The sequence below is a fragment of the Nomia melanderi genome, chromosome 13 (genome assembly GCF_051020985.1).
Source record: "Nomia melanderi isolate GNS246 chromosome 13, iyNomMela1, whole genome shotgun sequence".
NCBI classification, from domain to species: Eukaryota; Metazoa; Arthropoda; class Insecta; order Hymenoptera; family Halictidae; genus Nomia; species Nomia melanderi.
The window spans coordinates 5,282,589-5,301,490 of record NC_135011.1 but is presented as its reverse complement, the minus strand read 5'-3'; the positions used below and the strand labels follow the sequence as shown (position 1 = coordinate 5,301,490).

The 18,902-nt window shown below is 44.9% G+C and overlaps 1 protein-coding gene across 7 annotated transcripts in view; it reads right to left on the bottom strand.

Annotated features, from left to right (window-relative positions):
• mura (ring finger protein murashka) overlaps nt 1–18,902 on the bottom strand; it is a 60,080-nt gene that overhangs the window by 39,076 nt on the left and 2,102 nt on the right. For 3 of the 7 annotated variants that reach the window (XM_076373323.1, XM_076373321.1, XM_031969860.2), the window contains exon 1: nt 9,561–9,904. The exons of 3 other annotated variants lie outside the window; for them this stretch is intronic. Coding sequence is in view for 1 of the 4 variants with exons in the window: in XM_031969860.2 (XP_031825720.1) it covers nt 9,561–9,592 (32 nt within the window). In the remaining 3 variants the exon portion in view is untranslated. Of the gene's footprint in view, nt 1–9,560; nt 9,905–15,283; nt 15,427–18,902 lie in introns of those variants that run through there. One more of the 7 variants, XM_076373325.1, reaches the window with a different exon arrangement.

Sequence of the window (18,902 nt, the reverse complement as noted above, 5' to 3'; positions counted from 1 at the left end):
GGAGCGACCCGTAGCACCGGTAATTCCCCAATAAAACCAGTTAACAAACCTTCATCAATCTAACCCCCGGTAAGCCCCTCGGAAATTTCGAGCGTCCCGCCGTCCGCGCGATCTATCCATAAACTGGATGCACCCGCCCGCATACTCGCCACAAAGAACTACAAATTTCCACGGGTCGACCCACCTTAAGGGTACCCGGAGAGTTTTACGAGTCGTTTTTCTCTTTGCCGCCCCACCCTGCGCGCGCGCGCGCGGTGGTTTTCTTCAAACCGATGCCACGAGGACTTCACCGGCTACGGAGGGGAGAACAGGATAAAAAACGGTGGAGGAGGAGAACGAGGAGGAGGAAGAAGAAGAATTGGCGGAAAGGGGGACAGAGATGGAGGAGAGAAGAAGGGCCTGTATGCGTCATCGTGCCCGCATACCGCAGCAGCGAATTACAGAGAGAGGAACATCCCCGTCGTTTCCATTCCCAGTATAATGATGGATATTGTGGGCAGCCCCCGAGGCAGTGGGAGGCTCGGGGCTCTCTCGACCGTAGGTTCCAACGCGACACAACAATCGTGGCCAGGTATATACCTTCATACACGCCAGGCACCACACGGCAGACCATCGGCGCACGAATTCAGCTGCGAGACGCAACTCGAGTAGACGGTTTCTAATGCTAGATCGCTCGATGACGAGGAATTCGGCTGATCGATCGGTTTTCATTTTTCTAATTCAATGCTGGTTTTGGCTCCTAGTTTCGAGCACTGATTTAGGTAATGTTACAGGTAAGTAGTGAAGCATGGAATCGTAAACTAGGACACTGTTTCTGTGCTGGATACGAAATCATCGAAGTGTACTTTCGAGTGGACTGGGCTCGATAAAGTATGGTATACGCGTGTAATTTAAGTATTCTCATTAATATTAAGAAATCAAATAAAAATGATGTGAAGTTTGGAAAGTCCAAGGTGAACACTGTAGAATAAAAAATTGAAATATTAGGGGCTATTTAGAAATCCTCGACAAGTCAATTCTTCCGAACGATGGTATATGGGAAGAGGTAATTGAAAAAGAGTATAAATAAAATTCGTGAGAATGCAAATTAACCATTATCGTAAGGAATTTCGAACGTGAAATATTCGATACGCGAGGATTAAATATTATCTTTAAAATACAAGCGATGCGAATCTCTTTATCTCTGTACTCCGTGCGATTTTCTATAATCAGTCGCACGTAAATTTGTTTAAAAAAGAGAAGTCTTTTCAGCAGCTTCGAATAGGATGATCATCGAGTCGTGATCAGGTACATCGAGGTTCGGGAAAGGTTCCTTTCCACCTGGAGCGTCACATCACCTTCCGTCGCGGGGTACATGGTAGCGGAGCTATTCATAAATCGGACGACCTATACTTTCTCGCCGCTTTCCACGTAGCACGCCGAGCCTTTCGGCCTGTTCGACTACTTGCGATTCCCAGGCTAGGCGCTACCGCCTGGGCCACCTATTGCTCCCCTTTTCAGGTGGACCCGGCACTGCTGCGACCAGTGCAACGGGTAGAATTCAGAGAAAGCGCGTTTCGAATTGTTATTTATGGACCACGGATATATTTATGCAGTTTTCACTAATCTTCCGAGGGAAAGACCGGCATTACCCAAACGACGGGTTTGATCGTTTATTATCTAATAAATAAATAATGAATTATGGCGAAGTGGTCGAGTTACGTGTCTACAACTTGAAACCTGAATAAACTAGGAATTTTTAATAGGCAAGCTTCATGAATAATTCAAACGCTATTTTTGACTGATTAAATACGTCAGAGGACGCTTCTTCCTATACGAGAAACTAGGAATATCCCAATTCACCCCGATTGAATAATTCAAAGAAATCGATTCGACTAGCTCGACAATTCTAGTGTGAACATCAAAATTGCCTGCAGCCGTTTAATATGTAACTGATTACGAAATTATAATGTTCTCTATATGGGAAAGCATGAATCTGTTACTTGGCAACCATCGGTGACCAAAGATATCGATACGAATAACAATTGACAGAATTATTCGAACAATTCTTATTTCCTTATAAACACACCACGCTCAATATTTCGTATCTTACGTAAAGAAAGTTACGTTACTTTTGTATGCAAATTAGCTACAGCGCGACCTTGTTTGCATTTAGTCAAGAGGATCTCTCGCATTTTATAAGACATTGTAACTATGAAGATCGCTACTGAAACGACACGGTCGTCGTGAACGCCGTTGAATTTCAACGAACGTTTCCATTTAGCTGAACAGTTACAACTCCCTCGAATATAAGCGAATACCGTCAACAATGTGTTAACAATGTCCGACTGATCAGAAGAACGCGAGGCCCGATAGCTCGTCCCATTCCATTCTGTTTATCACGGTTATTGACGAATGTCTCCTCTCTATCGTATCGCGGCCGAGAAGCGACGATGCGGACGTTTCTTGCAGATAGATTAACCTACGACGACACGATCGGCTTCGACTCGGCATGCAGGCCGATAGATAGAACTGCTGCGTGTTCGATCTTCGCGCGAGCTTCGGGCTACGCGATACGAGGGAGAGTTGCCAAAACCGTGCCACTTAAGACGGCTCTCGTCTTATATTTCCTGTTCGACGCGAACTCGCGAGCAAGTCGACGCTGAAAACGTCGCGTTTCGATATCCGAGTACGCCTATTATCGCGTTTTATTAGGCGCAGAAATTCATTCTTTCCGAAAAGAATTTACTGTTTGCACGAAAAACATTGTACACTCCTCGAGCGCCGCTTTCTGCGATTTTTTTACTATGCTTCAGACAATGGGACATTTTTTAATGTTCTCATTTTGGGATAATGGAGCGGTTTCATTTGAAAATGGATGTGTAGTTGGTAAAATGAAGAAAGCAATTAATCTCAACGTTCGATACTTCGTTTCACAGGAATATTAACTCTATCAAATTATCTCCGAGCATCGTAAATATTTACAACAGAATCGCAAAAACTACTCGATCATTAGAATCGTATTCTTACGCATCGACGAATTTCCCAAAGAGAACGTATCAACAAAATTTATACTTGTACAGCATTCAGAATATTCGAACAGTTTAATTCAATCGAGCCCGAAGCTCAGTTTAAAGCTGAGCGTCCATTGCAACCGCAGATCGCTCGATGATCGCACAACTGCTTTCCGTCGAGAAAGATATTCGCGACGAAGCATCCACGAACGTAATTAACTCGAATCGCGTGGAAACGCTCGGTTACGACAAAATGCGAATGTCGAAATTCACCTATGCGAGGAAAGCAGATCAGCGGCGAGTTGAAATTCAACTCGGCAGTTAAGGGTTAACGTAACACGCCCGATGAATTTTTATGCGAACGAGACGCACACCGGTATAAATAAATTGCAACACGGCAATGGCAAAAGAACGGAGCCGCTAGCGCTCGTGCGCGCGCGGCTTGTCGCGGAGCCTTGACGAGCCTGCATAAAGAGAGACGCCGAGCCGACAGTGAACTTCGTCGCTCGCCGGTTTTGTTCCCTTTGCAATGGAAATACGCCTACTTATTTTCGAGCGTGACGCTTCGACAAAAGACGATCTCGCGGACCTGACGGATGCGGTCGCGGCGATAAGCGCCGGGCCACCTTCGGATGCAAACGCTCGGGAATCGCGGCGCATCCCGTATGTATCTGGCACACCGCGCGGCTACGTGTAGCGAACTCTCGAAATTATGGGTGCGTTTACAATGACAAACGTACGGAAGAGAGAAATTGCTGGGTTCACGATAAAAAATTGCACGAGTTACTAGGCGATAGAGTTTACCGTGAAATATGCACGGCCTTCAGTCATTTCTAGTCGGTTAACCCCGTATGACACGGGTTTTTCCGTCGGTTGTTTGAGAATGGTGGGGGAAATTAACCCCTTGCTCTGCGATTCGTTTCTCAAGTATGGTCGATACAACTGCTTTGCGACTGAATTATTGAAGAAAGTGAAACGGTTTGTTGTGAAATGTAATAATTGGCAACAGAAGAATAATGTTCGATTTGAGTTTAGTAATGTTGAGTAATATTTATGTTTAAGTTCTGTTTAAAATCTTCGGAGTTTCGAAGTTACTGCAAGGGGTTAATAAGTTGGGAAATACTAAGCCATAGGAATTCACAATTTATACTTTTCGGGCAATTTGTCGTGGAAGGTGGTTCATGATGATGAAGTTACGTGGGAGTTCATTAGCTGCGTATGTAATTTATGTAAGAAATTTAAGAAAAGGAAGGCGTTGTGCAAATTATTATAATTATTGTATTATTCTTTCTTGTTTCCTGGGACAATTAATTAAAGAAAGCTGTTAATAATTTGCAAGAATACAGAGAAACTGTGAATAATGGCAAAATGGCAATATAATGGCGAAAAGCCTTATTTTCTCAAAAAACATTTATGTAAAATCGTGCGTCGACACACGGCTGCGCGTTATGCTAAATATTTAACACAAAGGACAAATTTTACAATCCGGAAACCGTGTTCGAGTACAACGATGCATGCCGAACGAAATTGTAAGTACCGTACACAGTAACAGTCATTCGAAACAATGAGTGGTAAATGAGGGGGCGAGCATGGGGACAAAGACGTTCGAGCTATGAAAAATTTCTTGCCGCGCCTAGCTCGCCGGCTTATAAGCTGACCGGCAAGGATTTATTGGATCGACCATCCCCTTAGCGTTGGACTTTCCCTGCAAACCTTTCTATCCATTTTAATACCTCTGCTAGTATCAATAAAGGCATAAATCGTGGACTTCGAGCTTATCAGACACTTCGACCGTGGGTCCTAATACCAGGCCCTATTTATTGAACGAACGGTTCAACGTAGTTCTGTTCGCCTGGGAATATTCAGGGAAGGTACGAAAGACAGCGCCCATTTTCAAGGATCAGCCGCTTGTAAAACGAAAATAATTCTGGGCAGTACGGAACCCCTATTAACCGTGCTGAAGGAAATTCGTTGGCTTCCAAAGGAGCCCAATCAAAATTAACATTTGAACACAAAGCAATTCCGGGATATGAAATACGTCAAAGACCGAAAGTTTTATAGAATCATTTCGAAACAGAAATTTACTTTGTTTGACTTTACAAGATAGAAATACGTTAACGGGAATTAAGAGATACACTGCTAGGTCTCGGTTAGGTATAAGAGTCTATAAATGTATACAACTGAGAAAGTTGAACATTCGTTGTAGTAATTTGTTTTTCGTAGATAGTGTATTTGTTAATGAAACATAAATGATTTAATCGATTCTCATATTATACGAACAATATGATACAGTACATCGAATTTTGTTATTCGATTTCGCGCATTTGTTTTTCGTCAAGGTTCTGATAATCTATGCTGCAGACATTGTTACAGTTTATTAGAATCAGCTGTTCGAATTGATTACAGCGACCGGTGCTGGTTGCAGACACACGGTAACACGACGTGTTAATATGCAAGAATACATTTACTTCGTCACGGAAGAACGTGCATCTCTCGACGAGCGACAAATGAAGCAAGCTGCCCCGTTGAGAACCACTGTCATCGCTACACATTCCGTTAAATTATTTCATATCTGTCCATAGAATAATTCTATACAAGAAACAACTATGCAACTGCTACTGCTAAACTGCATTTCTCCTTTCAGATTGATCCTCCAAGAAACGAAAGAAAGAATCTATTTCCAGGTCCGTATTGACCGTGCAAACATTACAGAGAAACTTCATTATTCACTAACAAAAATCGAAATACGTGCAACGCAGCATTTACAACAGATCGATGAACCTCTGTATTGGAAGATGAAGAAAATCAATAGGTATCTCTTAAGGTCCCCTCGTCAGACCCTTCCCAACTATGGCTACGTGAACCGTAGAGGTACCGTTCTCTGGACGGGCGATGTCCACTTCCTGAAAAACCCAGGTGGACCTGCAGCCTTTCTTCGGCTACCACCTGCCTGGCTGCCTGCCTGCTCGCTTGCTTGGTTGCTTGCTTGCTTGCTTGCTTGCCTGCCTGTCCCTCGCAACAAGCAAGCCGTTCTCACCGGCGCAACACGCTTCACCATAGGAGCCCCAGCATGGCGAACCTATGGCACGCATGCCAGAGATGGCTCGTACGAAAATTTTACTGGCACGACAACCATTTACAGCTGATACTTTATACGTTCGGAATTTATTCGAATCTTGCTTTTCACCCATTGCCGCACACTTTCATTTCAAAATCGTGCCCAGAAACGCAGTTCTTTTTAATCGTTTGCTTCGACCTGTTCAAGTTATGAAAAATCGTACACAGAATCAACTTAGATGTTATCTAGACTATTCAGTTTTGGTCAATATATTACTGAAGGATAAACAAATGCGTACCGGTAATGTTTCTTTTTTTATTAAAGTATACACGGCGGCTAAATGAGCAATGGGTTGATCGTTACAGTACTCTCAAGATAAATTTTGTAGTATCCCGAAGTTGTGTTCCAAAAATTCTGTAATAATTCTTTGTTAATGTTTCCCAGCGTTCAAGACTGTCTTATACATCAACGCCTTGATGAATAATATTTGTAATTTATTGGCACGCGTACAGAAAAGGGTTCGTCATCAACTACTATAGAGGATACTCTCAAGCTTGGCCGGTCGGTCGATCGGCCGCCATATTTCGAAACGAGAATGCGTTAGCCTTACTTGAATGCTGATCCGACGAAGCAAACGCTTTCGATAATGATGCATTCGACAAAGTATTCGCTATTTTACCGAAGGTTCGATCATTTATTTTATTTCGTCGACGAATCGGAGGCACTTCTTTCTTTACGATAAAATTTTATTCTACAATCGCGTACTTTATATTATTTGCAAAAGGTGGATTTTGAGATGAATTCGCCTACGCCCTGAATTTAATTGTTTATTATTACCATTTGAAAGTGACCGATCTTGGCCCCCGTTGGAGAACAATAATGGAGGGTTGAAAAATTCGATGTTGCCCGACACGACGACGCGTGGAACCGAGGAAGAAGAAAGACTACGAAGAAGAAGGAACAGTACATTGTTTATCACGACAGTATCGCATTTCTCTCGGCGGATGGCCGGATGGGCGAACCGTGGATCGCCAGTAGGAATCTTCTGACAAAGCAAAGAAAGAGAAACCGCGGAAGGGAAACGGGAATAAAAAAAAAGAGAGGAAGAAACACCCATCGAAACACTTTGTACGCACACCTTGCATCCCTAGAATAAATTTATCCTTATAAATCTTCACGAGTATTGCAAAATTATTTCTTAGTGCGACATTTAAAATTCATCGTTTACTTTAAAAATGAGGAAAAGTAATTTCGTGGGTGGACGTTACGTTCAATTTACAGGAATAGACTAAATTTTCAATATAAATAAAATTATTTAGAATTAATTTATTCTAACTAACATACTGAACCACCATTTTTTCAATAAATGTTTATTACAATTTCTAGTATATTAATGGACACTACTATTTAACCAATAGTATTTCAATTTCTAGACAAATTTCGACCTGGTCAAAATTCGAGACGAAATTAACACTTCCGGTATACCACGTTTCTAAAAATGATTTCGGCGGTTTCCTACTATACGGAATTAAGCTCCATTAACACTGGAACTACCGAGCATTTAATATGATTAATAATCTCTATAAAAATGTTACTACATTATTTACAATTTCTTCAGGTATTCATTATAATATTCAAGTAAAACTATCTTCAAAACCATTTTGAAAATTCAATGCGTCGAAGATATCGATAACTCCGAATTAAAAAAATCCGAAACCAGTCATTTTGCCTGACGTTAATAAAAAAAAGTAGGGTTAGGTTCGCTGAAGCAATATCTAACGTTCCGTTTCCACGAGAAATCCACTATCCCCATGTACACGCTTTTTCCTATACATTCATACGTTGCCTAACATGCACCAACCTGATCGCGACAATTTCCTTTTGCACTTTTTACGCATCTTTCACCGGGAATGGGGTGTCATGTCGATGGGGTTTTACGCTCAAACCGTGCTGCGAGAATGCCGTGTTATACGGGATTTGCTTGCATAACCTCTTTAGCCTATGTCACTCGGGCACGCAGATAATCGGTTCGATTTCTTCCTTCGTTTATTGACGGCAATAAGACTAACAAGTAACACGTCAAACTGCTTCGTAACAGGACTATCTTCCCTACGGCACGGCGGCGTATCAGGTCAACCGGACGTCGACTGAAATTTAAATCATGTGCCCGTCCCAATGGAATTGCAAATATTTATCGGGATTTCTCACGCGTCCGATCCCGCCCAAGTTCACTAGTGCTACACGCCGATCACTGATACTAACCGAGGCGGCGCGTTCGAAAGAAATACAAAAAAAAAAATACAAAATAAAATGAAAACCCACGACTGAGCGAAACAGAGAGAAAGAGAGAGGGAGAGAGAAACCACTTGAATCGAGACACTTGATTTCAACTGGTCGACCTGTTCGATAACTCGAATTTAAATTGATGTATCGGACCACCGATCCGAACGGGTCGGGAGCAGGCAACGTCCAGCGCACACAGTTCGCAAAAGGAAAATCAAACGACGTATCTGCGAGCGACGTCAGCTTTACACACGTCGTTTCTTTCGAATCGATGCCTCTCCGTACCGTTTTTATCGTAACGCGAGGCACGAGGCCTTGGCGAGTCGACGAGCACCAGTGCTGGGTAAAATATCATTTCAAACGGAAAACAGTGAATAGTCTGTCTCTGAATACACAGAGTATCAGTATCAAATATTTTACGGTTTCATTCCCGAATATTCGTATACACGGTGGGTTCCTCTAATTTTCAATCAAACATTATTACACGCGAACAGTCCAGAAACCGAAAATAGATTTACCTTTCCAAATAATTACGGTATCTAGCAAACTCGTTTCTTTCATCAAGCCGCGGTTCATTGCCAAGGAACATTTCACGCCAAGATCGAATTACGCGCTTTGAATTATTAACACGAAAATATATTCTCTGAATTTCACCTGGCATCGACGAAACTCTCGCTCGTCGGACAGCAGCGACGGAGAATGAAAAGGGAAAAAAAAAATACTCTCTCGACTCGGTATCGCGCGAGTTATCGATAGAGGCCGACGGAGAGGCACGGTTTTCCCTAGCGAGAACGGCTGTTTGTTCGTGAGCTCTGAACGCGTGACGAGCATGAGTCGAGAGAGAAGCCAGCAGCGTCGAGGCTAGGCCAGGCGAGCGAAGGGACCACGGAGCGCCGAGAGGCGAAACGATCAGGCGCGAGATAGCCGTGGAAAAGGAGAATGCGTGCCGCACGCCCTATCAGATCCTGACGGCCGCCTCGTGTTTATTGTTTAGACGGTTTCGGGCCTGTAGTGGTACGCGTACGCGAGAGAGGACAAGCGTTTCCGGTGTGCATTCCGCGAGATACGAAATGGCCGCCGGAGGGCGTATCGATTCGGGCAAAAACATTCGGTGGCCAAGTTCCACCGACGGGAACGGATATACACGACGGGTGTCGTCGACGGAAGCTTTTCTGGACCGTCGAACGGTTCCAAGCCGCGCTCGAGTAGAACCTGCTTTTTCCTACCGTATGGGGTAACATTCCCGCGTCGCTGTCATGCCTGGATGTCACACCGTGTCTGTGCGCGGATGGTCGAAAGCAGGGGCCCAGGATGATAGTGTCGGACGCGGCACGTACACACACTGTGAAGACACCGTGGAGGAGGAAAGGCACACACGCATGTACGTACGTACGGTACGCATACACGCACACGAATGACCGCGCACACGAGAGAGGCACACACCAACACCACGGGAGAGCAAGGCGGACAACGGGTACACGCGCGCGCTCCGTCAAGGCGTACGTGAAACCAACCACCACCGCGTGCGCAGTTGAGTACTCGGGAGATGCACGATGTCACACGTTGGCAGCTCGCGACTGACTGAAACGAAACGCGGCTCGCCAGACTAGCAGGGGAGTCGGTCGCGTGGTGGGGGAGTGAAGTGGCCGGCGTGGTGGGGGGACCAGTCACAGGGACGTGCCGCGGGATCCCAGCGGCCCGCTCCTCCCATACTACGGTAGGTCGATAAGGACGCTGTACAACGGGCACGTGTAAATTTATTATTTAAGTAAATAGTTTGGAATAGAGCATTCCGTTCGTAATGAAAATATTCGAGTCGATGGGTGGGTACGAAACGAATGCGATATGCTCGACGGTATCAGGTCTCTTGGTTAAGTTGTTACTGCGGAAATTAACACGCGGTTTCGTAACAGGTTTTTAGAAAAGCGTCTGACGCGGACCTGGACACTCGTCTTGATGAACTTTTAAATGGATAAAAATACATTTTTAATGGAAACTCGGCTCGGTTCTGTCGCGTTCGTCGCGTTTCAGGCGTCTTTAATTGTTCCTGCTCGTTGGTTTTTCGTCTAGTTGTTGTTAGACTTTGTGCGTCTTTGTCCTGGGTACGTATATTTCTCATAAATGGATCGAAGAGTGATTCAGAACGGGTTTTCTTATTTCTCAATGAGGGGACACGTAAAAGCGCGTAGTACCAAGTCGATCGGCCTCTAAAGCGTCGGTTATACTTTTATAATTGAACTTCGATCGGTGCTCTTATTATTATGTTCGAGCGCGGACCAGTTGCACGCCGCGAAATATATTATTCAAAACGGTTTGCTTTTCCTTCGATTCAGAACGACGGGTTTTCAACGACAGAGAAATGGACACCGCCGGACACTCTCGGCGGAACACGGCTGTTTCGTAACCGCGATACGGTTCTTCCATATCCTTGATCGACTCCGAATCGATTTTAATCGTACAATGGACGAAAAAAACCTTGGTGCCTCGGTTACATGCGCGAGCCGAACCAACGATTAATTGTTCAACGCGCCGTGGAGGACCGGCAGGCCTTTCGTAATAAAAATAAAATATTACTTTACAACATAATCTACGAGCACTCCAAACGATCTCACAACCTTCGCAGATAATAAATCGAACGATATCTGTATCTGTGTTTAACATTGCGATTCTCCGCGGCCGTAAACAGAGATAGTCGAGCGTGACAAAACAGAAAGAAGAAGGAAAGGAGATGAAAAAACACTAACGCGGATCTTATCAACCCCTTGTTCGCAGCTGCGACGCGAAGGATTTCGTTCGAATAATGGCCGACGAGCTTCTGCTCGTGGCGAAACGCTGATTCCTAACGTTTATTCCATTATAAATTCACACGTTCGAGACACGACCCGCGAACGTTTCCACGGTCAAACGAATAATAATTCAACGACGTTCGGTGTTCGCGATCTAGTTGGGAACGCGCGTGCATCCATCTCCGAGCGTCGTCGACGGACAAGCGGAAAACGTTTATTGTCTCCTTTCACGATGTAAGACACGGTTCTTTGCAATTGTCCGGGAGATAATACGTAACGAAGATTGTCAAAGGTTTCCCTATCTATCCAACAATGTGCCCGTTGTTGACTATTGATTAACAGACAATAACGCGGAGCAGCGCGGCCTAAGAAACGACGACGATAAAAGACACCGAGCCGTCTGATAAAGGTGTGTAACGCATCCTCGAGAGATAACTCTTCCGATTTTCGCTAGACGCACCGTTCGTTTCTTAGACTTTCATTCTTATAATCGCCAATTTTTCAATAATCCCTGAGAGGCAATAACGATGCCTTAATGAGAGAACGTGTGTAATTAGGATAGCATTTTCGTAATGCATTGGAAACAGTCATGAGGGAATAATATTTCCTTTTACGCCAGCCCGATACATCCCTGGGTCCTATAGGGTTTAATATCGTGAAGGGTAGCCGAGAGGAAGGAAGATAGGGGCGACCCTAAAGCGAGGGAGTGCTGTTGCTAAAGCCGCGAGCATGAAGGGACCTTCAAATAAAAAAAAAAAAGAGGTAGGACCTACTGAGCGGGTGAGCGAACGGGACAGAGAGGGGCAGGGGATAGAGAGGGCGAGAGAATCCGGTCCCCCTTCTTTCGAGACCAGGGAAAGGCCGTACCCACGCAGTTCTTGAAGATCATACCGGATCCCCGCTGGCACAGCCCTGAGCGGGCAAGTAAACACACCAAAGTTCTGGTACTTCGACGTGGAACGAAGCATTTTCCACGAGGCTGGGTACCCTCGTGAAACGCAAACGGTCACTCGCCCTGTACCGCATGCAACGAAAATGTGGAGGCTAACGTTGGAACCTTGAAACACGATTATAAGATGATTTTTTTTTTAAAGAATATCAATCGAGAACAACAATAACATTGAAAAGCATGGTATTATTGTAGAAAATTAATTCCCAGACCCAAAAGGTATTTTCCAACTGTTACAAAATGATACTTCTTGCTCTTGCTACTTAGTAACTATTCTCATGTTAGGGTGCAAAGTTTCAGCTTCAGGGAGTGCTTCACAGTTCCCAGTTTAGATAAATCGCTTTCCCTGCGCGCACACACTCGAGGACAATCCAGTTAACATCGTCTGGTAGCGAGCGCCTCGCAAACGGAAGCGTAAAAACCATCTTCACGCTGTTTCAACGGACAAAGAATTCTTATGGGATCAAGAACCCTCTTCTCGGCTGGAGACCAGACAAATGAAGGATTCGTCGCGGCGACGGGCATCTTCGCCGAATTTCACGAGAAATTACTCGCACTTAGTTTCTAAGCCAACGAATCCCCCGATCGTGGACAAAATTTTTAATCGGCTGTGATCAGGACACTCCTTAGAACAGGCGTGCTACGAGCGACGTGTTCGAGTCTTCCAAAAGTTTCCTCGTACACGTTGCGTCGTAAAAGTGAGAAAGACTCGAACCCATCGCTTGCAGCGGTGCATGCATCGCAACATGTTTCAACGTGCATGGAGACCTTAAAGGCTAACGAACTTATTAACTGAACCTAATAATACCGGGCTTTTCAGATGGTGGCGCATGGACACACGTGGGCAAGAACCTTCGAAATTCGACGCGGGGGAAGTACCCGGATAGTTTACTCATCACGGCGGAGTTCCCATTCCGTAGAAATGGGCGCGGGGCGGCCCCGCTGCAAGAAAGGGACGTACGAAGATCGCTCGGCACCGAGGCGCATTGTTCGGGGAGGAGGGGAGAACGGTTGCACAATTGTACTCGCGGTACGGTTTTATCGGCGCCGGACACCTTTAAGGCGAATTCGTGTCGAGCCGGTGACGCGGTTCGTCCGCGTCGTGACAATACGGTTGGACGCAAAGATAATCAGAATGCCACACGCTTGGCCGGCGTAGCTGAAGCTGGCTGGTTCGGTTTGGTCAAGCCAAAGTCAACGCGTGGCAACGTCGCCGCGGTGCACAGCTGTCACACGCGCGTCACGCATCGAGTCAAAGCTCAACTTATTCTACATAAGTGTTTTATAAGAGACACGAGGGATTCTGTCCCATTCCGCCGCGGCTATACGCGGCCGCTGGCTAGCGCTTTGTCCCTACTAAGCTGCATCTATGAGTAAGCTCTTGTGTTTCTTTCCCTTTTTTTTTATGACTTCCGTATCAGCGGCTACAAGCTGTTTCATTCATTTGGAAGGTCGCGAATGTACGTTCTTAGCCACAGGTATCGAGTCGTTAGTCGTATAGGTACGCGCAATTAGCTGAATCCGAGGGTTGAAAACAATTCCGGTTCTTGAAGTAGTTACAGAGGGCGGAAATGGAAATATACCTGTTATTAAGTATATGAGTCCTGAGCTATATCGTTTCCGATTCCGGCCCTATGACAATTTTTCTCGATTCTGAAAGGAATACGAGAGGAAAGGAAAACCGGAAGAATGATTTTCGGAATATTTTAATCCCTGTCTATTATTCGACGATGAGGCTAATTGTGTATGTCCTATACGAGTATGAATGGCAGGGTCGTACGTTCGCAGGTAGAATAGTGGCGAAATTGCTGTGATAATAAAAATGTTAAGGGTTTATGATGCTTCGTAAAAGGAAGGCTAGGTAAAATATGTATCGTAAACAATGAATAATGGGTAGTTTGCTTTATTTTGTCACTTCAGATTGAATAGCAGGTATACTTATTTTAGGTGCTTGATAATATAACAAGTCTTTATTTGAGTTTACTTCGTATTAGACGGGTAATACAGTACTTATGGGGACGGAGTGTATACGAAGAAAGGTATCCATATAGTTATAAGTACGGTATATAATATCACTGGGTTCTTGATCGAATCGAGGAAATTGGAGATGTACAAGATAAATGAAACATCCTGTATATCAACCATATTCCTTTTTCGTATATTCGTTTTGGTAATCAAGATGAATGAAGCATTTAATGCGCATCTGTGACGGTATCTAAATTGAGACGGTACGAAGTCTGACATTAAGTTTGTTAATTGAATGAAATACTCATTCGCATGCGTATTTATTTTTTCATTTCGCAATTATTCTTCACGTCGTTCTCCTATTTTTAAATACCGAACTAAGAAAGTAAACGCATTGCGCCGAATACAATGTTAGAAATCTAACGCGGTCCCCGACGAACGGTTCTCAAACAAAATGGCGGCGGCGGACCTGTTAATACGCTGGTCGAAGAATTTAAATTCAACGTGACTTTCCGACTTCCGCGGTCGAAGCGACGTGAACCATGGGAGAACAATACAGAAATATCATCTAGGCTGCTCGAATTTTTCGTTTTCCCGTAAACATCGTATTAAACGAAGAACAATGGATCGCTCAATTGATACATCCTTTTCACGAGTCAAGTACACGGAAAAGTCTACGAGCGACAAAGTGCTCAAAGACGACGGTGTATCAAAGCGAGTGCAACGACCTTTAAACGGCCACTCGTTTCATCAACGCCCACTACAATTATTCCACGATAATTTTTTCAAACCGATACAAATGATAAATCCATAAACAAGTATCAACCGTATCGCTTGCCTCGTGAAAAAAGAAAACGGTCCGCAACGCGAACCGCGCCATCTTGTCAACAGTTCGGTTGTATAACGGCTAACGGCTCAAGGAATCGAAGGGGTTAAAAAAAATAATGAAACATTACGGTTTGATATTCTGCAGTACGTTTATATTCATAGGACCAACTGCATTCTGCGTGGAAAGCTCGACGTGTAAAGAAAGAAAAAAAAAAAGAGGCGAAAAAGAAGGAACAGCTCATCCCAAAGACTTCCCTCGTGAGTCAAAGGACAGGCATCGCATGGCCTGGGGTATCGTTTCTCGGGGCGTCCCAGCAGTCGACTCAACACACAGCGTTCTCATGCCATCCGCTTCCCTCTCCCGAAATCCCAGACGGGAAAGTGAGTTTCGGAACATGATTGTTAATTTTACGTAACGTACGGCTCGGCCTCTGCCTCGCTAGGAACAAGTTTCCCCTCCTGCGTTTACCCAGATCTCCGCTGGATACCGGCGAGCTTCGAGAGCGAGAACTTTTTCTCCCGGTTTCCCGATATCGACGAATACGAAGGAAAAAAGGAACGACCCTAGAAGAAGGAGAGAGAGAGAGAGAGAGAGAAAGCAAGAGAGACAGAGAGAAACAGTGAGAAAGAGAAATGAAAGAATGAGAAAGAGAAATGAAAAGCTGCATCGTAAATATTTCAAGAGAGCGGAAAGAGACAGAGAAAGAAGGAGAGAGGGAGAGAGAGACAGAGAGAGAAAGAAAAAGAGAGAAGTTCTCACGCTCTCCTCGAGAAAGAGAGAACGTTTCCATTCGGAGCCAACGAGTACACGCTCGACGCGCAAGGCTGGCTGGTTCTCCTCTCTCGGCGTGCTTTCGAAAAACAAACCGATATTATCGATGTTAACTTCAACAACGTCGGGCGAAGAGGGGGGGGACGGCGGAGAGGGGGCAGGACAAAAGGCCGGGAGTGACGGGCGAAAGAGAGGACGGAGGGATAGGGTTAGTCCTCTGTATCAACTCTGTGCACCCTTATCAATTGGAAAATTGGTGTGTGCAGCGGGAACGGAAGAGGAGGGGAGACGACTACGCTCCGGCCGATGATGGTGGGGAGGAAGAACGATTAGGTTCGCCGGCAGGGCCGTACCGATCCAAGGATCTACGGTCTCGGGCAGGGAAAGAGGGGGAGCGAGAAGAAGAGCCGTGAGAGGGAACAGAGAAAAAAATAGGGGGAAAGAAATACGTGCACGGAGGTGTACAACGATTGCTGGCCGCGTAATTTTGCAACATTTTTCGACCGTCGCTAGAACGCTTGTTTGCCGTCGAGCATAGGTGGAATTCTGTAACGTCCGAAATTGTTTTAACGATCCGCATTGTCTATGCACCCTCCGCGAGAATTAGACATTTCCAGAGGCCTGGCTGGCGAGAAGGGTGCTCGTACAAAAGCCAGGGGCGTATCCAAGGAATAGAAGGGAGCCTTTGTGTGCACGTTGTAAGAGAGGGAGAGGGAATCGGAGAGAGAGAGAGAGAGAGAGAGAGAGAGAGAAAGAGAGAGAAAGAGAGAGAGAACGGGAGAGCAAGGCAGACGGAGCAAGAGGAGCGAGGGAACCGAGGCAAGTGAATCAGCGACAGAGAAGAGGAGATGGATCGAGGGTTGACCGAAGGAGGAAGAAGAAGGAAGAGCGATAAGGCGGTTAGAGCGCATGCGTCACTCGTCGTGGGCGTCGGGAATGTGTTGACACGAGAACCCGAGAGAACGTTGTGGCTCTAATGCCATGACGTCCGCGTTATCGTCGATGCGGTTCCCATACCGCGGGCCCGACCCCGCGATCCACCGAAATCTCGAGGAAAAAAAAGCTGAGGAGGACGTTGCTCGTTACTCCGTTTCATCGATCAGAGTCCTACTTTAATTATGTAACTCTTCTTTGGGCGTAGAAAAGCCTCCGTGCAACTTCGCGACGCCAGAGTCCGGTTTAAACCCCCGATCGGGTGACTCTATCAACGTATTTTGGAGTGTTCTTCTTTGGAACTTGATCGAATCTGATAGAAACAACTGCACCGAGTTAATGAAAGCCAGATAACGGGTTGGATGAAGCTTTCCAAACGCTGGGTAGAGAGATCCAGACACTGGCTTTCGGAGGATGGACAGTGCTGGAGAAACTTTGGAATGGGTCGGAGATAGTGGGAAGTTGAAGTTATGGGTGTAACGATATTGCTTCATGATGTAAAAAGATATTTGGGCAATATCGAAGGTACTCGGGATGATTGTCTTTTATTTAATTCCTGTTTAATATTCTATTTAATATAGCGGTGATAGAGAAATAATGGAATCAAACTGGAAGACGTTGGAAAGTACATGAATCTTTTGAATGCAGCTAACTGTATTCTTTGTATATATTTCTTAGATATAATATTAACACGATGTTGAATATATTCTATCCAAACAGGGTTAAAATAGAATTATTCTGACGGATTTCAATGAAACGCTTACTTGGAAACGGTACTCACACGAGCTAGTACCTCTAGTATCCATTTCAAACAGCATTCACTCAAGCTATCGTTTCAAAAATCCTTTATTTACGAATACCAATTTCCTCTAGCCTTGTAGCAAGATGAAATAAAGCCGAACGAAACGCGTTCTGCCAACAACGTCGAAAACACACGGCAGAGCATGTTATTCTTACGCGTCATTATCGCGTGCGGTGCATTTCATAAATTAGTAAGCATTGTCCATACCGCCCCAGTTTCGAATCTCCAACGACGCTCGGAAGATTAATCCACAATTGCGGAGCAGCGGCGACGGTTTCACGGTTTTCCGCGTTCGATTCTTTTACTGGAGCATTGCGGCAAAAGAGAAAGATGTTGTGCAATTTTCGATCGCGGCATCCTGGGTAACCAGTCAACGTCGATAGTTGACTCAACTCTATCTGATAAAGATCCGGACAATATTGCGCAGAAGACGTCGATTGAAACGAGCCATCAGGAGGCGGAACAATGAGAGAGGAGACCGACCACTCCGTTTCTCAATGATAATAGTTCACGCTCCTTAAAATATGCTTCGGTATGACGACGATGCCGGCTGGCGCGGTTGTAGGTAATTTCTAATTTAACTTTCCTCGGCACCATCGCCGATGAGAAGCCATTTTTCGCGAAACTTTTATCCAGATGCTTAGAGGCTCGTACCGGCGTCGTTGGAGTCGGGCTCGAGGTTGCGGGGAATGACGGGTTCGTAAAATACTTGGCGCAATAAATATATGTTCCTACCGGTCTTAAAGGAGACTGTATAATATAGACTATGACACATAAACATAATTTTCACCGTGACGCGTTGAAAATATGCGAGGAATCCGTTGAATAATTAATTAAACGCCGAATGATATGTAAAACACCTTCCCCTGTCCCAATTATCATCGGCGGAAAATATGGCGTCACCTAGTGGGAAACAAGAAAACATTGAGTCGACTTGATATCCATTATTCTCGATGGCGAATCAAATATTACGGTTGCAGATAAAGGATCTCTATTAGCATCATACGCCGGTGTATCGAGTTTTATGCATGAGCGGGGCCCGACTACAAACTACTTTTGAAAAATTCTATGCATTTATGAGTGCGGACTTTATGGGGCGGTAAGGAGATCGCAATTGTTGCCTACGACTTGTTCCTCCGGGATTACGCGGATGAACTTTTAATGTTGCAATTTGTAAACAGTATTTACGGTGGGGTCTGCCTTAAATCTGAACCGAACGAAACGTTGCATTTCTTTTTTCATTTTTCGTCTTGTAATCATTTCGTAATATCAAATTATTATAAAATATTCTTTTCACCTCCTCGATATTTCTTTCCTTCGTTCGATCGAGCAAGTAACAGAAACGAAGGTTTGAAAAGCTGTTCAACCATCCAGAACTACTGTCATATTTACAATACTTTTCGTCCGTTCGAAGAACAACAAAAGCGGTTGATATAAACAAACCTATGTATGTACACATGTGCCTCAGTCGCACACTCCGAATTCGTGGTAGACAGAGTACGCCACGGACAAAGGGCAACGACAGTTATCAGA